At 44.1% G+C, this 21922-nt stretch overlaps 1 protein-coding gene across 1 annotated transcript; it reads right to left on the reverse strand.

The window, feature by feature from the left end:
• Window positions 1–1076: 1076 nt before the first annotated feature.
• On the reverse strand, window positions 1077–17251 carry CANX (calnexin). The gene is made up of 15 exons (XM_065734764.1): window positions 17179–17251; window positions 10221–10406; window positions 9686–9759; window positions 9146–9204; window positions 8642–8783; window positions 7301–7382; window positions 6332–6524; window positions 5688–5877; window positions 5252–5365; window positions 4634–4790; window positions 4079–4294; window positions 3617–3736; window positions 3396–3525; window positions 3153–3247; window positions 1077–2581 (listed from the first exon to the last, which is right to left on the reverse strand). Exons 2-15 carry the CDS (start codon window positions 10401–10403, stop codon window positions 2528–2530), a joined length of 1809 nt encoding a protein of 602 aa, XP_065590836.1. The 5' UTR covers window positions 10404–10406; window positions 17179–17251; the 3' UTR covers window positions 1077–2527.
• Between the last annotated feature and the right edge of the window lie 4671 nt (window positions 17252–21922).

Here is a 21922-nt window from a genome sequence, read left to right on the forward strand (position 1 = left end):
AGTAACTTACCGTTCACATCTTTATCAACTCCATTCTTTCAAGGAGAAAAACCATTTTAGCGTTTCAGTTCTCCTATAGGACTACAGCCCCTGTGATGAAGCACATCTCAAACCCCTCCCTCAGCCCCAGCCCACACACCAGTTCAGCTTACACACCTATTTTCTCCTTCCCCGCTTTAAGAGTGATGCTGAGATTGAACAGAGCCAGCCCAGGCAGAAGGCAGGAGAAGAAGTAACTTCTGCATTTTCTAGCTGTTTCAAAGTCTTAATTTATTTTAGTGATTATTTAAGCATACACTATGGTATTAAAAAAAAAAAAGCCATAGCATGCAGACAGACCTCTTCAGGAGATTTAGCAAAACAAAAGGTAGACTTACATTTTGCCTTAGTATTACTTAAAAGCTGACAGCAGATCTCAAGTTCCGTTGTGATGCTAGGAAAGAACACGTATGCACATGAATCGTTCAGGAGTTTAAGGCAATTTGCATATTAAGATAAAAACCATTGGATTAGTAGAATTATGTTGTGCTCAAAACATTAGCTGAATCAAAACCATTTACATATACTTCATCTCAACGGACTGAGTCATAAATAGCAGCTGCTCCTTGATAGAAGTACAGTCCTGAGAACAAGCTAATAGCAACGCTTAAGCTGTGACATCTCCCATGTCAGAGTATAAGCTATTTTGGCAGTTAGGAGCAGTATTTACCAGGTGTTCAACAGGCAAAGGCATTCTAAACATGCAAATGCTCCCAACAGAAGTCTGAAATTACTTCCAGTATCTTGCTTACAATAGTTTATTTGCACACTGCTGAAAAAAATTAAAGAAATCCTGCTATGCATTTGTGGTCACTAATATTTCAAACACAACAAACAAGGGATACAACATAAGGACAGGCAGCAAAAGGTATTTGTACAAAAGAAAACCAACAAACAAAAAACCCAAGCCTTTAGTTAATTGGTTCGACTTGCAAGGGTTGGAACACCACCCCTCCCCTCAACCCCTGGGAATTGTTCCCCATACTATACCTATGACCAAACAACACTGGAGTGTTTAAAATTCAGTGCAAGAGAAGTAATTTCAGGACATTTAATTTCACTCTAAACAAAGAAAAGCTTATCTGTATAGACATCTGAACCCCAATGTATTTGGTACAGTGTAATGAAGTTACATAGATCTCACCCTCAGAGGTATGCTCTTGTAGTGACCACCAGCACTCCACAAGTGTTTGAAACAGTATAATATGGTAGACTCAACGCTTTAAAAAAATTTATTCAGCTGGAATTGAAACTCCCTAACATTCACAATATAATTTAGGATGCATTTGTTACATGAAAAGCAGATGAAAGACTGAAACAGTTTCACATACCACTTAAGATATTCCATGCTTCTTCCCCCACCTACAAATACTGATATCTTGGTTTTTTTTCCTTGTGAAATACTCAAGTTCAACTTGTCTATCCCACCACTTTTCCCATTCCTATAGGGATACATACAGTGATAACAGTGAGGATATGGGACACTGTCCTGTCCAGTGCTTGGACCCTGGAGTAGGCCTAGCCATACAAATAAGGAGTTTGACAATGAGCTGAACATGAAGCACTTCCAGCAATTGAGGCAAAGCTGCACTCAGAAAAAGCTGTACAGTCACAGAGAAAGGAAAGTATCAGTGGCTGAAGAGAGGGGAAAAGGGAAGGTAGTCTAACATTATCCCTCCGCCCCCCAAAAACCTGCTCATTTTACAAAGAGCTGGAGAACTAACAAAAATCCATTAACTGTAAGGTCTGCAGGATTAAATGCCACATTAAGACAACCCACTCCAAATCCTACATCATTTGTCAACACTTCATTGGGCTTTAGCAGCGCACAGAGTGCCTATTCCATAGAGCAACTAACCCCTTCCTCTTCCCCCCCAACCCCCCCAGGAACAAAAACTTTAACTACTGGGTTCCCCTACGTATGATTCCCTCTCCCCCTTTCTTTTCTTTTTTCCCTTTGAGGGAAGAGGCATTGTCAAATACACTGACAACTTTTCTTCAAATAATTATCAAATTTTAAGGGATAGAAAGACACCACAGAGGAGTTTGCGCATTTGTTAAAAAAAAGAGCTAGTTATAAAACTGCATTTTTTATCATTTAGCATTTAAAGATTCATTGTTATTCTTCACTAATTAACATATTAAATTAAGCCAAGGTACAAGACTGGTAAAATTCTACCAATCTACATAAAAACAAAACAATATTTAAAACCAAAAGTGAAAAGGTTAGTCATGTTACATTCCAAAATCCACAGCCCATTATATTAAATGCATTCTTTCTACAGGAATGATGTTCTTTAGAACAGATGGATTGCAAGTATTTTACTGCTAGACACTCCGTTACATTGGATAGTGTGACTGGAACCTGTGGATGGTGAAAATCTTGAGGTTTGTCCAAGTTTCAATGTAAGGTGTCCAAGGTCCTCTCCCAGAACCACGTTTTGGAAAAAAAAATTCACACAGATTAAGTTCTTATATATATATTTTTTCAATCTTTCCTTGGCTTTCTGTTTCTGGGTGATCTATTCACAGTTTCCTCCTCCTGTAAGAAAGTGAAGTGTGTAAACATTAAGAAAATCTAAATTAATCCCTAAATGCCATTTAAAACAAACCTACAAACAACTTTTGCAACTCTACATTACAATTTGATTTTTAGAAGGACCTCTTGCTGTTACTACACCTTCCTTTCCATGCAGGTTAGACAAATCCTTATTTTCACAGCGGATTTGTTATCTGCTGAGAGCACTGCTGCAGCTGCACAAATCCCATTAACTTCAAGCAAAACCCCACCCATTTTTAAGTCAGCCATTATGTCAGTGTGGAGCACTTAAAAGGTCACATCCTGACTGCACACAAAGCTGAATGAGCTTTTTGCAATCAAGAAGATGCATTCCACACAATCCAACTCTTTCCACAATGCAGGGTCTATGGCAAGTGCCCTTAGCAAAGTTCCCTGATCTGCTGAGGTAGGCCACAGCAATTCCTATTCTGCAGGGGAATTAAATTCTATGAGTCCTGACACTGGAAAGGAGAACCACATGAACCAGGTTTGCCAAGCCTGTGAATTTTTTCTTGATATAGAAAAAGACCTTCCTCTAAAATTGTTTTCTTACCTCTGATGCATGTTTCCTGTCCTCCTCCTCCTCTTCTTCTTCCTCTTCCTCTTGACTAGCACTTCCTATATCAGCATCATTTTTCTGCTTCTCTTCTAAGGGGAAAAAAATTAATTCATTCTCTTGTCCTAATGATTTGCACCTTCAGTTCACCTTTGGCTTGATACTATGTTTGCCAATCCCACACTTTTGTTCTTTCAGTTAGAGAACTCCATCTGTTTTGCCACTGTCTATTTTGCTTACCTAGCTTCTCCTCATTTGCTTCCTCCTCTTCTTCCTTGTCTCCTTTGTCTTTTTCTTCCTCTCTCTCATCACTCACCACATCAGGCTGAGGAGCATCAGTCTTTTTGTACTCTGCAGCACTCGGCTGCTTCTAAAAAAAAAAGTGCTAGTTGTGAAGCTAAGGCACATTACACTGAATTCTCTCCTTAAATACTATAATTTTTATCAGAGGAAATGCATACCTTCCCAGAGCAGCAGAAAAGGACAACAAGGAACACCGGGAAAGCCACGATGAGGATGTACACTACCCAAAGCCAAGGACGCTCTTCAGCAGCTGCCATCATCTGGCCTACAACACCAGGCTGTAAGATACAGTGAACCATTAAAAATCCAGGAAGTCACAGCAGTTAAGTTTGAATCACATATTTTCAAATATGCTCTCTGCAACTGTGAACGTGACATTTCATACTTAAACTAGCCCACGTATGCTAGCATACAGCTCCTAGTACAAGTGTCAGAGCAGAAGCTTCAAAAATAGTGAACAGTCATTACCATTAATAGCAACTATTACCACATAATTACAATAAAGGTTCTAATTAGGTTTATCAATCCCTGGTCTTGGTACCTAAAGATACATATTAATCAAGTCTGGATAAGAATAGCAGCTGTGCTGTTTCAGTAAAACACAATTAAGTCTTTCTCACCTCTGCAGCACCATCAGCTGCCTTTTTCAGTCCCCATCCATCATTAGCCCAATCATCAGCCACAGCTCTTTCAGTACAGATGATGAAGTTGTCAAAAAAGATGTCAGAAGTCATTGACCACAGCTCAAGTCCCACAGCACTGAAGGGAGTCATCTTAAAAGGCTCCAAGTCTTCAAAGAAATCTGGGTTGGGGATCTTCCTGGGTTTCCATATCCCCTAAGAAAGATAAAATATTAAAGCCTGTCAGTGGTTTGCAGACCATGACAAAGCCTTCCCTACTGGCATACAGTTTGCACTTTCGGTTTTCAGTCTATTTCAGGTAAGAAGAACAATTCATCACATTAAATTATAATGTTTATAGGTTCAGGAAATCAAATTTCACGAGTGCCACAAAAAAGCAAAGACAAGAAAGCAAGCACTTTGAAATTGTCCTCTTAAAAAACAGTGACACCATGACAGTATTTTTACTATTGACATCTGCTGAATTTAAACCATTCTGACTTCTGGATAAGAAATGCTGCATGGGCCAGAACTTCACAAAATGACAAAACCAACCTGATAGTTCACATTATCAATCATAGGAGGTTTCCATTTGCCCTTGTAGTTCGGATTGTCAATCATTGGTCGCTGCCAGGTACCACAGCCAGGAGCTGATTCACATTTAGGATTTGCAATCTGAGGTGCCTCCCATTCACCATCCATATCCTCATCCCTGAAAGGGAAACCCAGTCTTGAAGTCTGCTCCTTGTCTTTATATAGACTAAAGCTTAGAACATATAGAATTTCTGGGAAAATTTAATTCTTACTTTAAAATACAGATACTGAAACTAAGTATAGAATATGTCCAAAGATAATTCTGCAGAAGTATTTCCAGAAATAGCTTGAAAGCATGGAAGCTCACAGAAAGCTAGCTCCTGAGCACAGACACCTTCCAGCATGGTACAACTGGAAAGTGACCACCCATGTCCCGTTCAGCTTGGAATCTGAACAAAACAGTTGACCAGTGCGCAGATGAGTGGCAGCATACATAATTCCCCAGACTAATTCCATCTTACACTTCCGAAGCAAGATGCCTGAATTGACAACTATCTTAGCAAACAATAAATCAGTTCTTGTATTTGTCAAAACCAGTGCTGGAACACCTGTCACACTCATATAAAGTAGAAAACATACCAATCTTCAGGCTTCTCAGCATCAGGGTCTGCTACATATTCTGGCTCATCATCCAGCCAGCCCTCTGGTTTCACAGCATTTTCATCTGCTATCTTTGCAGGAGCATCTTCGTCCCTTGAAGATGGAATTTAATGTATTAACAATACAGCAATAAATTCTCAACCCTAAAGCAAGATTCAGCAATCCCACTGATTCATCAGCCAGCTTCACTTCTGACATACACCAGGTTTTAACCCACAGTCAGCTACAGGCAGATACACTGTAGCACAGGCAATAGCTCCAGCTAATACATAGTATTTTTTTAATACCGATATAGAAAGGGTACATTCTATTATATATACAAGTGGGAGACTCAAGACTCCAAATTACATTTGAGAAGGACATTTTGATATGCTGAAGTTACCAGCCAAGACGTCCCTCTCTTCCACCACCTTACCAGTCATCTGGTTTAACAGCATCTGGATCTGGGATTTTGGGTCTCTCATCCCAATCCTCAGGCTTCTGGTCATTCGGGTCCTCAATCTCTCGGGGCGGATTCACAGGAGGAGACATATCATTTAGCAGATTTCCACTGTTGACAACCATTTGATCAACCAGAATTTCAAAGCTATTATCAGGATTCAGTACTGGAAAGAGAAAGTAAAAACGGCCATTGCAGAGAGGAGACAGCGTTTCAAAGTATCACTGACTCCTGCTGTACAATTCAAACTTCATCCACCCCAGCTACTGTCCCCCTAGCAACTACTGTTTAAGAATTGCTAAGAACCCTTCCCATGTTGTCTAAGTATAATCAGTGATGGAAATACTTGCATCAAGTTACCCAGAACTATTCTGAAATACAGTTCTCCTTTATCTGTTCAGTTCAAGATCTCATGACTTTAAGTGAATCAAAACTTACAAAAAAAAGAAGCAAGCCTTTATGTACGAGGACTAGTTTTTGCATTCACAGCTTTCAAGTGGTTTTTAGCTTCACGGTATATTGACACAAAGACCTGTTTGTTCCTCAGCTCACTCTGAGTTTTTGATTTAGAAAACACAGTAGTAGTCATTAACATGAATAGCAGGTAGCAGTCAACATACCCAGAGTATAAAGGTGTGTCTTCTTATCAGTAAAGTAGGTCTTCAAGTCCGCATCTGGACGCTTCGCGTGCTTCTCCTCGTACCTGCCAGTCTTAGGGTTTTTGTGCCGGAAAATAAAGTGTAATTTATAGTCCTCTCCACACTTGTCAGGGCCAAACATGATTGTGTATGGAGTTTTGTCATGGAACTGATCCTTTAAAAAAATGCAAAACAATGTCAGTAATTTGAAATACAACTTCAGCGAATGCTCACCCCCAGTTCACTAGGAAGCTTTCCACAAATTTGATACAAAGGCACTGATATTCCCAGACGAAAACTTACATCACAATTACAAGCTTCTAGAGAGAAGACCAGAATTAAGACTGGCCTACTCACATTGCACCTTTGGTCTCTATTTGCCAGAGGTAAAACAACTGCTGTTTGAGCATTATCAGCAAGATAAGTAAATCATTACAGTGACAACTACATATATACGTACGTGAGTGTTTTTAAGCAAATATCTACACTACAAAAATGACTTTAAAAAGCCAGTAACATAGAACTGTCAGATACTATTAGCCAGACTTTCTTTCACATAAATAATAAGCACCACTAAAAGTAAACTTTAGTTGTATTTAGTTTACACACCTAAGCTGGAATATGCTGTCTCAATATCAGACTTAACTGAATATAATCATTGAAAGTCTATTTGTTCTGGTTAGTGCTATCTTGATATTCAGTGCCCACGTGAAACCAGCTAGATAGCCAAGTGGTCCTCTGGGTTTCTTTCTAAAATTACATTACATACAGTCAAGAGGCCAGAAAATTTCAGTATTTCTCGTCCCCAACTGAAAATATTAGGAAAGTGAAGAACACTAAGTACTTCGTAGATCAGGCCCCACCGCCTTCACCAAAATGATTTCTCTAGAAAGAAGTGGAAAGACAAACAACTTTGCTTCATGGATAACACTCAACATTAGCAGCACTCACCAGGTTCAACTCAGGTGTTTTTGAAAGCAATTTCACATAGGCCCCGCCACACTCTATTCCATTTTGGAAATTTACTTCATACCTTATTTGGTTTTGGACAGAAGTGAAGAACACGTTAAACACAAGCAACATTTACCTTCATCATACATGACTGAATTTATACTTGAAAATTGCAGAGTAAGACTATTTTGGTTTTGTTTCAAATCAAGAGTGAATATGAAAAACACATGCTGCACTCTAGAGACTAAGCAGATGTTCAAGAGAGCCTGAGAAAAGAAGAGAATCAAGGATTTAGAAGACTTAACCTGGCAGAAAGATTAAAATAATTGAGTACTAGTCTAGAAGATTATGATCCAGAAGCAGAGGGAAGAAAAGGTTTTTCAAGTATGTAAGAGAAAGCAACAGAGATTAAGGGGAACCAATTATTTCCCATATAACCACTATGGCAGACAGACAACTCAATTTGTAAGATGACTAAAGTGAGCAGTTAGATTCTAGGAGAACTCCCTTCAGGGTTGTAGGCACACAATAGTATATTTAGAGATGCCAAGGAGTCTGAAAAAGGCAAAGCATGTCTGTCAGGAATAGGCTAAGCATGCCTGATCCCCTCTCAATGCTAGCAGCTGAAGTGAGTGACCACTTCAACTTATTTTTAGCATGCATTTTGAGCCAAAACTAAACTGTAATGCAAAGGAAAGTGACCAATTCATTATCTTGTACAAACACAAACTAGCTCACTTGCCATTTAAAACTGATAAAGTAGATAACATCCCACAATTCAATTACTGTCACAGAAAGATTCTTTTCTTACGAGTCTAACATGCATGCAAGCACACTCCTCTACATCCCTCATCACCCAGATCTATACAAGTTGTTAATCTTCCACAAACGATGCACTAAAACAAAGGAAGGAGCCAACAGTGCACCCTTAACACTCTGCCCACTCCACCTTCCAAATGGGACAGCTCACTCAGTAAATACACTGACAAACTTACAGGCAAGGTCTTGTCCAAGTGGACATGGACTTCTACAATTAACAGTATACAAATGAGTTGTTTGTTCTGGTGAGTAAAAGAAACTGAAGTCTAGAGACTTAGTACCAACTCTCTTTTTCAGAGACCACTTTTCTTCTCAGGCTTCATAGGGGCCCATTATGCTCCTAACATCTCACCTGAAGAATCCAGATTGCTAATTTACTCCTACTCAAATTGTATAATAATAGGTTGCAGTCTCTTGTGTCATCTAGACCCTCCCTCCAGTCAACAAAAGCCCAGTTACAGAATAAACCCCAGCCTGCTATCATGTCACTCTTGACAGAACACTACATTATCTTTTACTTACTGTATAATAAGGGGCTTGGTATCAAACACAAAAGGCTTTGAAAGCTTGGATGAAATTGCATGATGTTTAGCTCGTGTTACCAATACAAGCCCTTTGTCTCCTGGAAGCTTAGTGTCCTTCATGTCCTGGACTTCCCATTTACCTGGAGGGACAGTAAGCAAACATTATCAAAACCCCTTTGATAACAATCTTGTCTTAGCCCAGTCCTAATAAGAAAGTCAGCACTGACTTCCTACAGGGTGCCTTCCAGTTACTGGGCTTAACATCTTCACTAAAAATAATTTTAAAAACTCAAAAGTGTTAAAAACTCAAAAGAACTCAAAACTTCATCTGAATCTTATCTGAATTTGGATCATGCTTTACATTGTTAACTGTGTATACATTCTCCCATTTTCTTCAGTGAACTTAATTTCAGGAAGCAAGAAGAGAACAGACTTGTACCACCTTCTTTATGCAAGACAAAATGACACCAGAAACATCAGTCAGATCATAGGTAGGACTCACCATCATATTTGGCAATTTCATCATCTGTATCATCTTTTTTGGCTTTGGAAAGGATCCATCTAGAACACAATGATCAGAAATACATCCTTTTTCACCACACAAATTCTTAAAAGAGCTTTTGGTGTCCTATAACTAAACCCCAGTGTCTTGATCCCCTGAGTTCTACCCCAGTGTTTGTCACTTCCCAGCCCATCCTTATGTAGGATCACTGCCTCAAGAGTCACTTTTGTGAAAGCTCAAATATTCAAGTTTCTAATACTTCATTATTATGCTTACATTACCTGAAGCAAGTACACAAAATCAGATGAGAAAGATTAAAGCATTACATAAAATATGACTTCTCTCCCTGTTATTAGTAATACCTAAGTAAAAAAATAGTTCACCTCATCACTTTAACAATCAGGATCATGTAGTCACTGCTGTAATCCTCCCCACATGCTGCCTGTTGCTGGAAATCAATAGGCACTAGGGAGGGTTTAATTCCCTTCCATGTGAAAATTTGATTTTATCTGTTCAATCATCCCTTCAGATTATACTCACCCATCCAGAGTTCCTTTATCAAAGGACTCTACAAAATACACCTCACCAGTTGGCACCGGAGCTCTGTAAGTAACCTATGGAAGAAGAGAGGCATTTATGCACCTTTCAAAGAACAATCTCTACTCTAAAGTAATACAGGCATATATAGTTCACATTCCACATCTATGTACTACAGCACCTAGAACATTCTGGCAGCATAAATACAGAAATGACAATCATTGCTGCTTATGCTGAGCCCCTGTGGTCTCTTCTGCAACAAAAACTGAAGATTTTACCCAGCTGGAAACTTTAGCATTACTTCCTAAAAATTACACCTCAATTTTCAAATATTTATTGTAGTCTTCGAGGAAGAAGATGCAGGTCACATGAGAATAACAAGGAAGCAGCTAAGCTTAACTCCAAACCTTACTCCCAGCTAGAGATCTTTAATAGCAACACTACGCATTAAGTTTTTACTTTGCTGAAACAACTCTGAACAGACTGACAACAGCCAAAACAAGCAGCAATTAAATTTTCAATAACACCTATGCCAAACCTTTGGAGCTGGAGGAGGAGCACTGCTTTCAGGATTTGAGTCTTCTACATCCTCAACACCATCATCCAAGTCATCCTCAATATCAATGACATCATCACCATCATCTTCACCCACATCATGCTCCTGGGAAGCAAGAGCCCCAAGAGCTAGCAGGGTCACACACAGCATCCATTTCATCTCCATTATCTGAATAAATAAAAAAGGGAAAGAGGTTAAGCCAGCACCACACACAGAGCAACACACTGCTCCTCAGTTGAGAAAAAGCTTTTCTGACAACAGGTGAAGTGCCAAGTCATGCCACTGAAAGACAGGTACAAGCTTACCTTCTCAGCTCTGCCATTTATTGCTTCTGGCTGGTTAAAACAGCTCAAAAGGTGGGAAAGAAATGCAACTTAAAGAACAGATGCTAATGTAGTGGAGAAACACGCAGGCAAGTTCTGCAGATGGTGCTGGAGTGTCAGCATTGTTCCTCCACTGCCACAGTGGAGGAAGTGAACAGACGTACTTGTCTACAACACAACTTATATATCTAAAAGGTCTGAACAGAAAAACCTACTACTTGCTTGTGAGGAACTCTAAAGGCAACACACTGACACTAGTAGCTAATATTTATGAACTGAATAGAAATAACTCCTTCAACCAACTACTGCCTGTTCAGTAATTTTCTTGATTTCATACATGGGGACACCAGCATCTGCATCAGTCCCTTCCCCATGCTTCCTTACAGACTGACTGCCAGCAGTCACTGACACTACTCAGCAGATGTCTACGAGCAGCTGGATACCAAAGCAGACCCAGAAGAATTCCCACTGTTTAAGGGACAGCTAATTTCATCTCTAATTTAACAGGACAATCAAAGAAAAAATTAATACAGCAGTCTCATAGAAACAAAACCTCACACCAATTAATTCACGGGATGCCCAGCGTATTACCCTAGCTAAAACATAATGGATCTTGACAAACTCAGGCTCAAAAGATCTCAAAGTGAAATGATAAATAAAAAGAATGATTCAATTACTGCACCTTTAGGTGGATGTAGGAAGCAAGGCTCCTACCATGCTGCTCAGAATTTTATCTGCTCCCAAGACAGATGTGCAATGCTCACAGAAAGCAGGAGATCTGCTCCTCTCAATTACATTCCGAATATTTTGTTACTCCACAGAGTTGTAGCTGAGACTAATTCCTTCTGGAAAGGGATTATGAAACTAAACATTCTCTCCTTCCCGTACATTCCTGCCCCAGGCTGCAGTCCCACAGACTTACACATATAGCTCAAGTAGAGTTAATAAGGCCTGTAGGGGCATAAGTTCACACTAGAAAACAATTTTCCTACTTTACAAAGCATGTTAGGCAACTGAAAGCATTTACAGTCTTAGCAGCTTATCAGCACTATCCAGTATAGCAGAGCTCCACTGCATACCAGATCTACCACTCTTTGATTATTCTTTAACTTGCTTCTAATGGCAGAGGGGATGCTTTACAACTCCAACCCAAATGCATTTTAGAGAGTCGTGTTGAGGTCACCCAGTTTGTCACTACAGCAACATGCAGCCACAGCCTGCTCCCTAACAATAGTGATGGCCTCGAGGATTACGGTCTCAATCCATGCCCACAGCCCTCCCCCTCACAGCTCAGGCAACTGCACCACAACAGCTCAGGGTCGAAAGGAACCGACTCACAGCATCAACAGCTGACAAAAACTTCTAGTGCTCCTACATATAAGTAAAGCCTGTTTTGTTTTTTAATGCACAGGGTACAGCCAGAATGGAGACGAGGTAACTCTAACCACACAGAGGGATGCAGACCTTACCACAAACGTAGGAACCACAATACAAAGCCAAAAATCAAAAGCTGTCAAGTAAACATCAAAATCAACAGAAGTTGAAATCCTCCTGCACAGACAACGTGCTCTGAGCAGGGCCGTGCCCATGGGTACAGAGAGGGAAAAAAACCAAGAGCCTGAAACATCCACTGAAGAAGCAATTGTTAAAGCTCTGGATGTGCCCTGCACAACTGAAGCGACTCTGGACGCGGTGGCACAGGGATGCCCTTCCAAGGAAAGGCTGGGTTCTGCCTTGCCTTACCCAACACATTCTTAGCATTCTAGACTTGGTAGAACTTAACTCCATGTCCTGTAACTGCTTTCAAATTCTATCATGAAAATGGAACAACCATTGCACTGGTCAGAATATGAGAAAATGCTTCTTCAAAATACAGCGAGGTTAAAGCTAAGACAGTGATGTCCTTTTTGGCATGCCTCCTCTCCTCCCAAGCCTGTGCAAAGGCTGAGAGCTGTTCTGCACACAGCAGTCCTCGTGGTCAGCTCCCCACCTGCACTGGAAGTTTTGGTTAAAGATACAGATCAGTCCCTAGAGGTTCATGGCAGTACATGCTCCATGCAGTTATTACCTACTTCATAATCCCATCCCAACGCTTGAGAAGGAATAGTCTGTAGCCAAAGGACTTTGGTAAAAGCGCTTCTTGCTTGGCTAAGTGACAAGGCTACACAACCTGATATTGCATGCAAGGTTGCTCAAGAAGTTCAAGCACAGCATCCAGGATGAACCCAGTCAGGTCCACCAGTGCACCAGGAAGCACAGGCAGAAGCTCTTCTGCTCTGCTCATCAGTGCTCTGATGCAACCATGGGGACCCACCCCAGAGCTCTCCATTTCCCAGCCAACCCTGGCTGAGTTGGAGGCTCACTTCAAGGCTACAATCTACTCCAATTTCCCATAACTTTCTTCTAATTAAAAAAGCTAAAACCTTGAAGAGATGCTAATTCACTTTACTATCTTTGCTCCTTTATTATGACTGGAAAGCAGCTCCCACAAGTTCATTCCCCTATAAGAGGTGCCCTGAACAGCTCTCTACCATGTACAAAATACTCCCAATTCTGCACAAGATCATTCACACCCCCCACCACAGGCACTCATCAGCCCAAGCTCCTCACTCTGCTCATCTGCAACAACACAAACTGCAACAGCACCCACACTAAACTGTACAAAATAAAGACAGTCCTGAGAACAACCAAAGCAAAGCACAGATTTTTGATGTTAAAAAGCTCCATCCATAATAGACGTACTGCTAAAGGAGAAAGTTTCAACTTCACACAATCCTTGGGGTCACAACGAAGATGATTACACTTCAGTAAATCAGGCTACTCCTGAACTACAGGCAATGGAAAAGGAATTGGTTTTCACACTAGACAGTCTTAAAAGACATTTCCAGCACATCTTTGAGTCACTCACAACTACAGATGTGGTCACCTAAAGCACACCACCATCCCAAGCCAGAGGTTAAAACTTACTCAATAAGGTCTTCAGACGATCTCAGACATCAGCACACTGTTTGCATAGAGGGGAGAAGTGCTGCAGTACAGTATCACGAGCACTAACCAGGAAGTGAGTTCAAGACCATCAGTGCCATCAAATCACTCACCCTGTGCCCACCCTCAGGCAGCTTCCAGGAGAAAGCCTGCTGCCACCTGAGCACTTCCCACCAACTCCTGCTGGAGGGGATGAAGTATTTCCTCCTGGAATTTGTAGGGTCACTCAAAACAGACACCTGGAACAGCTGCACTGCAGAGTTAAGTTTTACAGCAGTGAAAACTAAATTGAACAGGACGTGAAGAGACAGCATCAGCTTCCTGCCAAAGGAGCAGCACGCTTACAACGCAGGACCGAGTGACTGTCAGCTTTGGATTTCAAGGCCTTGAAATCAAGAAATGATACAGCTTCACAGACTTATCCTATTTTATTGGGCATACAGACTAATTTTCTTAATTAATGGCATGACACTGCAGAGACTTGATCAGCACATCAGTGATCACAACATGCAGCAGGAAGGACACAGTGGAGAGGGCCCCCAGAGGATGCCTAAGTTCCCTGCTATCATACTTCCAGAACATACTCTTCAGAGTTATTTCCCTGACAGTTTAAGCAGAGCCTGCAAAACCAGTTTAATCATCTCCTTGGTTACACATCTATTTGAGTGGTTCATCGAGCCAGTCCTTAACACTGCATATTGCACAAATGTAACTACAGCTCAATTGCTACTAGATATACAGTTTAATGAAACTCTTAAAAAAACCCTGTCAGATGAAAGAAGTCTTTTGAAGCAAGGTACAGCAGAGCTAAGCATTGAAGGGAAGTGTCATTACCATACAAGTTAACACAACTACCCTTCAGAAACGTAACTGAAAGAGCATTATCAGCTCCTATTGCAGCAGCATCTCAATCAACAGTTGAGAATTGAGCACATATAAACAAGATTAACCAGCAAAGCCATGTTCAGAACCACACACTGCTACTGTATTTGCAGTAGCACACCTGCAAAAATAAGCACAACACCTTCATGCAAGACAAGGGCCACGGAAGAAAACTGTACAGTCACAAGTAAATACATTCACCCCAGCACACAAACATTGCCACAAGACCAAAAGGAAGAGAGACATCTGCTGCAGCCTCACCCTCACTCCTCTCCAAACTACATTTTCATTATTTCTGAGTAAGAATCAGCTACTCTACATGGTAGCCTGAGATACTTAAAGTTCAAACCACTGAAGAGCAGAGGCATCTCACGGACACCACGAGATGCTTTCACCTTCCACATCCTGCCTCCACTGCTGTGTCACCACACTGTGACAGTGAGCAGGACAGGCAATTTAAATGGCTAAAAACCCTTCTGGCACACCATTTTAAGCCATCAATTCTCCAGTCCAGTACGCAAAGGCAAAAGGTGTTGTAGCAGGACAAGAAGCCAAGGATAAAGGAAATTAAGCTGCTAGCAGCAGAATCAGCTTAGAGTCATGGTATCAGGTACACTGCAGTCATCCACACCTGCCAGACAGACCTCTCATTAGGGAGACTTGGGAGATCTACACTCCACAGCAAAGGTGGACAACAAGCTTCACTGCCAAACACTGTGATTTCAGCAACCGGTATCTCACTGCTCCTCTGAGAGGGATATAATAAAATTATGTTCAGATACACAGCAGCTCATATGAAGCAGACAAAATTATTTTCCCCTTAAGTACTTATTTCTGAAGTCACACAGACTCCCATACTCCCCTGCCTTGCTTTCAACAGGCCAGAGCACTGTACGTGGGTGGTTTTGTTGGTTCATTTTTTTCCTTCCCCTCAAAAAGGAGGCAGTGGGTAGGACACACTGCTACTTCAGGTTTGAGAAGGAATTAGCCAAACCTGAAGCCCCTACACACGACAGGAAAAGCTGCTGTGGTTGGGCTGAAAGGAACACAAACCAAGAGATTAGGTGTGAAAGGTGACAGCAAAGCTCAACTTTAATAAGCACTCCAAATACGCCAGTTTCTAAAAATAATGTACAACATTGCAAAAACAGCAAGGGAGAAAACACCATGTACTGTTTGTCAGCACAGAGATCCCTGCAGAACTGGAAGTCCTTGGAGGACAAAGGCAGAACTGCAAGGCTTCTTGGCCATAAAACAGATGGCCTGCAAGGGAGATGATGGTAGGTGGGGAGAGATCTGGAGGTGCCCCAAGATCTTTGAGATCATGCCTAGAAATCCATTCAAGTTTGCCTAGCTATATAATTGATTTCAGCAAGAACAGGCTGCCATTTTGTTCACTGCAAGAGGCAGAAAAATGAAAGGCAAGAGAAGGAAATAAAAGCAAGGACTAAGTACAAGTTTCAGGGTGCACTCAGTGAAGGATTTATTCATTTACTTAGGAGGAAGTGCTACAACACATCAAATGAAAGGCAATCTAGCAGAAGCTGCAAGCTTTCTTGCTGTTTTGCACTAGGCTTCTCTTCCTAGGAGGGCAGCCCACACCAGGAAACAGTTAACACCTTACAGCAGCTCGTCAAGTAGTACGTAGAAGCATTCTCTATATTATATATATATACTGAAGTAAGTGGAAACATTGAGACTTAAACACTAAGTTTAACTCACAAGAAGAGTTAACTGTTCTGGATAAAGCCACATAAGGCGATCAAAGCAACAGCAGGGATGTATAGTCACTCTCACGCACTTGAAGTGCTTTGGGAGTAATATATTTTAACTCCCATTTAGTCAGTATTTTTAACTCTTATCTCACACACTATTGCAGCTCTATTATCTCCTAGTAATACACATGGGTTAAGTTTACTCGACAAGCATTAGTAACACACTGAATTTCAACAAACACCTCCTTCCCAAAGGCCGGACCACAGGCACCCAACGTACCCCAAACAAACTCAGCACTACACAGCGCCGTGCAGAAACGCTGCAGCGTTAATTAACCCCACAACCGCTGAAGCCCGGAGCCCTACCCTAACTACCACCACCACCCCATGGCAGCTTCCCTTCCCAATGACATCACCCGCAGCGTTTCTCTTTCCACCGCCTAGAAAGTTCTGAAGCGCGGGACGGCACGTGAAAGCCCTTCCTTTAAGAACAGAGCACACACGCACGCCGGGGCGAGGCTCGCTTTACTTCACTGCTTAAATTTAAAAGCACGCGGCTGAGGCCCTCGAGCCCCGTGCTGAAAGCAGCCCAGCCCCGCGGCTCTATGCCCCCCAGGCTCCATCAGGCGCACCCCCACCTGTTGGGCCCCGCTGTGTCCCGTTCCAGAGCCTTCTCGCAGCCTCACACCGACGTCTCCCTCCGCCCCAGTGCCAGCCGGCCCCGCACAGGCCGCAGAACCTACCAGAAGCCGCCGGGCCTACGAGGAACGGCCAACGGCGCCGCGCCCCTCGGCCACAACCACCCGCTCCTCAACGCCTCCGGGACTCCCCCCCCGCCCCCCGCGGGGCCCACGCCCGAGGCCCGGCTCGCCGCCGTGCCCCCCGCCCGCCTCGCGCGGCCGATCCCCGCGGTGCCCCACGGCCCGGTGCCCGCCGGGCGCGGTCCGAACCCCGCGGTGCGTGGGATGGGGAAGGGGCACTCACCGCGCGCCCCCAGCAGCGCCGCAGCCCCCGCTCGCCGCCCCCGGCCCTCACCTCCGTCACGTGTCCAGGCGCGCAGCGCCTCCGTCACCCGCCTATCTATTGCGCGCCGGCTCCGCCCCCCGGCCCACCTCTCTTCTCTTCTCCCATTGGCAAACGGCGCGCCCGCCCGCCCGCCCCTCCGCCAGTACTGCGCTTCGATTGGTTGACAGCGCCGCCGCTCAAGGGCCCGCCCGCCTTTAAACACGCCCCAACGGCGCTGCCCTTCGTGGAGCGCTTCTATTGGCTGGTGGGGTTGCAGGAAGTGCGTGGCGATTGGCTGGCCGAGGGGAGGCCGTGGAGATGTGGGCGGGGACGCAGCGGACCCCTCGTTGCTGAGGGCCCGGCCCTGCGGGGGGTGCTCCGCTCCGTCCTTAACCGTCCCGACGGTCATCGAGCGCTGCATGTACAGCTGCGGACTCAGGCAGTGCGCTGCCGGCGGCCTGGGCACCGTTGTATTAAACAGCCGATTCACCTTCGTTGCCCCTTCGCGTTTCTTTAACCGCTTGGAAAGGGTTTTCGGCCTAGTTAGGAAAAACGAGCGTAGCCGGTATCTCAGTCCCGGGCTGAGGGCTTTAGGAAGACCACAAAACGCAGCACATGAAGCGCAGAGGATGCGCACGTGCGCCCAACCTGCGCCCTGCTTCAAGGCCTTGCGTAACGCCGGGAGCTTTAAGCAACGCTCTGTTTCTTAAATAAGCAATGTACTTCTGTACAGATGAAGGACTCGGTGTTTATATGGCCCTATGAGAAAGGAGGGTGGGGGAATGCAGGAGGAACGGTCCCTGCGGTGGTGGTGGAAGGATGGGCTGTGTGAGCAGTGCTTGGGGTGGCCTGGTACACGGCCTGGCCACGTTTGGTATTGCTGGGAGGGGAGGGGGGAAAAGGGGTTTTCTTTGCAAATATGAATCTGTTTTGAGTCGACACAGTGAGTCAGCAGCATAAATATCCTCACAGAGAAAATTTCACTGTGTTCGGACAATGCAAGCAGGGGCCCAGTGCTCAGAAATAAGGCTCAGTGTAAATGAAATAAATCAGCAAATCCCTGCTTATGCTGAAGTTTGGGATCCAATGGCCACAGTTTTCCCCAAAGCCACCAAGCTGCTTCCTATGCCTCACTGTTGACTGAGCTACACCCAGCCCAAATGCAGGATGCAGAGAGACAGGCAGGGAAACAGCCCCAAACAACAGGCAGCATGTGAGTGAGACACCAAGTGTCTTAAATAAGAAACATACTCTAAATGGTAACAAAGGTGTTTAATTTAGCAGGCTCCCTCTTCTCTCTGGGCAAAATGCAGTTTTGTGCCAAATACCTTCCAAGTCCCTCTTTTGAAACAGGTTATTACCTCCAGCATAACTTGCAGGATAGCTGAACGCTATGCTCCAATCACACGAGCTCTGGGAAGTCAATGCGCACACACATGCCAGTCACACATGCCTTCCCACTCTCCCCCACCCTCTCCCAAAAAAGAAGGCATTCCTTCCTTTTACAACTGCTGAATCATGGCACAGGCAGGCAGCCCTGAAGCCCGTTGCTGCTTGTGCTGCTTTGTCATCTGGGGAAAAAAAAGAGTCAGTAAAAAAAAACAAAAACAAGCTGCTAAAAGTGTGCCCTGCTCTGATATTTTTGAGATGTTTAAACTCAGATTAAATCATACAAAATCCATGCAAGAGAGACAGATGGTCCAGAAGAAAAAGAGGAGAAAAGGAAAAAGAGGACTGAAGGGAACAGAAGGACCATGCACAGAGGTTTAAGTGCTCTGGCAGACAAGCAGGTGGTATTTTTAGGCCAGGCTATGATGTGCCAGGGCAGGGCAGTGGAAGAAAGAAGGATGGCAGATACTACACTGCAAAGATGAAATTGCTGAGATTTTCATTGGCTTTCAGTGGTTTTCATTTATGTTTGTTCAGGCCTTGAACCTCTGTCAGTTTCCACCAATGAGTGCATGCGGAGCATGCTGTGTTGTGTCTGATTTTAGAGGTAAATTCTAAAAGGCAAAAAGTGGGCAGTGTGGAGAGGCTGGAAAAGCCTGGAGTCCCCCATCCAGAACAGGTAGAACTCAGAGGAAAGAGGAGAATCCTCTGTTTATGGGCAAAATCATGGCTTTGGGCAACTTTTCTGCCCTGTTAGCACAGAGAAACGTGCTGCACTTTCAGCTTTTACTTTCTGCTCTTAATTCCCTCTAACCTTGATCTCTGAAGAATTCCTGCTGCCATAGTTCCCTCCTTGCATTTCAGGAATTAGCTGGAGATCTCAGATCTCTTTCTCCCCTGGAAGGCTGATAAGAAGTGAGTGGAAAATCAGGCAGGCCAGGGCAGCAGGACATCAGTGGGACTGTGCTGGCAGATAACAGGCAGTAAAGGCAGATGACCAGCAGGAGAACACTGACTTTTGCTCTTTCAAACTTTGCACTGCGGGAGGAAAGACCAGCTCACATCTCTATGGGGCAATATCCACGCACCCTGGTATGCTTTGATGGAAACCATTTCTTTACAATGACATCTCTGGAGATCGCTCCTGAGAAAGGGGCAGGGAAAGATAGACTGACTTTATCAAAACAGAGGGTCTGTATGGGAACTGTTGAACCACGGCCTGAACCACTGATTGGTCACCTGAGGTGAGCACCGAGTCAGCCACAAGGGCTACAGGTGAAGGTAATTTACCTGTGTGATTGGAAGGGGTGGAGCCTGGCTCCACCTCTCCCAAACCCCATTTAAGAGCTGACCACCACCAGGGAAGGACCTTTTCTTGGAGATCCTTTCTGTGTGGAGTCCACAGTGAGCCTTTATCATCCTAAAGGTGAGCTACCCTCTTTTGCTTGCTATCTGTGTACCATCTATATAGACCTACTGAAATATACCATCTTCCATTTTATTTTTGAGAACCATCCTTGGGGATTATTTATCCTACAGGGTCTAAGTGTCTGAAGCTAAAAATAAAGGACTGCCATTTTCAGAGGTAATAAATGTGAGTGTAAGAGATGTTATGAATTAATTGTAACAAGGGGAGGAGAAGTGGTGAAAGGAAGATGCACCAGAGAGCAAGAAACAGAGCTCTAGCAGATGGATGAGAGGAGATGGGGAGGCACAGAATGAAGTGGAAGAAGATAAACAATTCCTCTGGTAGTATAAGTGCAGGAGCTAGGAAGTGCCCATGCAATGGGAACATTATGGAAAACTCCTGGGACCCAGAAGCTCAGAATTCTGCAAGACAGCAGGTGCAAGTTTGGTCTGGATGTAGGTAGCAAACTCCTGATGGTTCACTTGGGTTGTGGTCAGGCTTGGTAGCTCCTGTAGGCACTGCACCAGTCTGCTTGGCACAGTTCAGTCCTGGCTGTGCCCTTTTCCACCACTTCTCTCAGAGAGTAGATATGATTTGCTTCAAGGTGGCCCCAGGGCTGTGTTTGCCCTGAGGGCCTCACACTGGAGGCCTTTTTCTGTGAGCTTGGCTGGGCACAGGCAGCAGAATTGGACCTCCTGGGGTTTGGCTGTAGGATGGGCTGTCAGCTCAAAGATGATGTTTGCTTCTTTTATTTAGGAGTGGTTGTTTTGCCAAGAAAGCTGTTTGTTTATTGGAGAACAAAAATATTTATCATTCTCAACCTCAAGTTTCCAAACACCTTCAGTTTTGACAGCATTTGAACCCAGTTAAAGGAAACCAAAATTCCATCACAAGGAATAAGAAAACAGTTAAATGGCATTTATTAGTTGGGTAAGTGGGGGGCAGGAAGCCATTCTTCTCCCACACAGACAGGCCCCACAGTCAGGACAGCACCCAGGGCAACTCTTAGTCTTCAGCTCTGCATGAGGAATGGGGCACCAAGGACCAGCACAGCTGCATGCAGCCCTACACTGCTCCACACAGCCCCTTCAAACCCAGGCAGACCCAGTGCTCCAACAAGCACATTCCTGGTGTGCCATGCAGGCAGCACACGGCCACCTTGCACTGCTGGCCTGTCCTAATCCTGCCTTGCTGAGGTTGACAAACAGGGAATTAGCAGCACTTAACTCGGTGACCTCCGCAGGGCCACCGCTCTCCTGCTCACAGCACTGCTGGAGCTGCAGGAGAAGGACATCTGTCATTTCTGTGGGCCTGTATCCATGTCTGACCAAAAAAATACCACCACCTTTTTGGAGCAGACAGAAACCCAGGTGTGGCTCCCCCTGGTATCTGAGCATTGTTTATACACTTGACTTCTTGTTTTCACTTAAATCTCACGTGTGGTTTCATGCTGAGCCCGTTTCTCCCTGTTACCACACACCACCTCCATGCTGGTTCCTCCTCCTGCTCTGTGGATGGAGCGGGCACCTGTCCCAGCCAAAAACATCCTGCAGAGCCCACTTGGTTTGATTTCAGTAGATCTGGTGAGATTGTCTTTTACAGGAGCACCCAGATGGTGGTAAACTCGGGACAACTTGTGACGTGGAATCTCTAATGCCTGATTTAATTGCTGATGAAGGTGAGTTTGTGCTGAAGTACTTCTCTGAATCACAGTGGCTGAGGTGGGATGTATGCCTTGTTCAGATGTCCCTGCTGTGGAGTCACACCTTCTGAAGCATGGCCCGGGTGGACAGGTGAGCTTGGAACCCTTTAAACCAACACCAAGAGCTCTGTAAGTCAGCAGCGTGCAGGAGGGACTTGGTGCTGAGAAACAAGGGAAAACTCTCTCTAGGAGCAGCTCATCCTCCTGCAATGCAGGGCAGAGCACATGCTCAGAGGGACAGTGACCACACAGCTGCATGTGGACATGGCAGCTGC

This window comes from Cyrtonyx montezumae, unplaced genomic scaffold (genome assembly GCF_038088225.1).
Source record: "Cyrtonyx montezumae isolate F1298 unplaced genomic scaffold, pur_monq_1.0 scaffold_18, whole genome shotgun sequence".
Classification (NCBI taxonomy): Eukaryota; Metazoa; Chordata; class Aves; order Galliformes; family Odontophoridae; genus Cyrtonyx; species Cyrtonyx montezumae.

What these genes read in the sequence shown, in the direction of transcription:
- CANX (XM_065734764.1), bottom strand. Translation starts at nt 10,403, where the DNA reads ATGGAGATGAAATGGATGCTGTGTGTGACCCTGCTAGCTCTTGGGGCT. An exon ending in TGAAATTGCCAAATATGATG is followed by an intron (nt 8,784 to 9,145) that starts GTGAGTCCTACC and finishes CTGTCCCTCCAG; the next exon opens with GTAAATGGGAAGTCCAGGAC. An exon ending in GACACACCTTTATACTCTGG is followed by an intron (nt 5,878 to 6,331) that starts GTATGTTGACTG and finishes TTCTCTTTCCAG; the next exon opens with TACTGAATCCTGATAATAGC.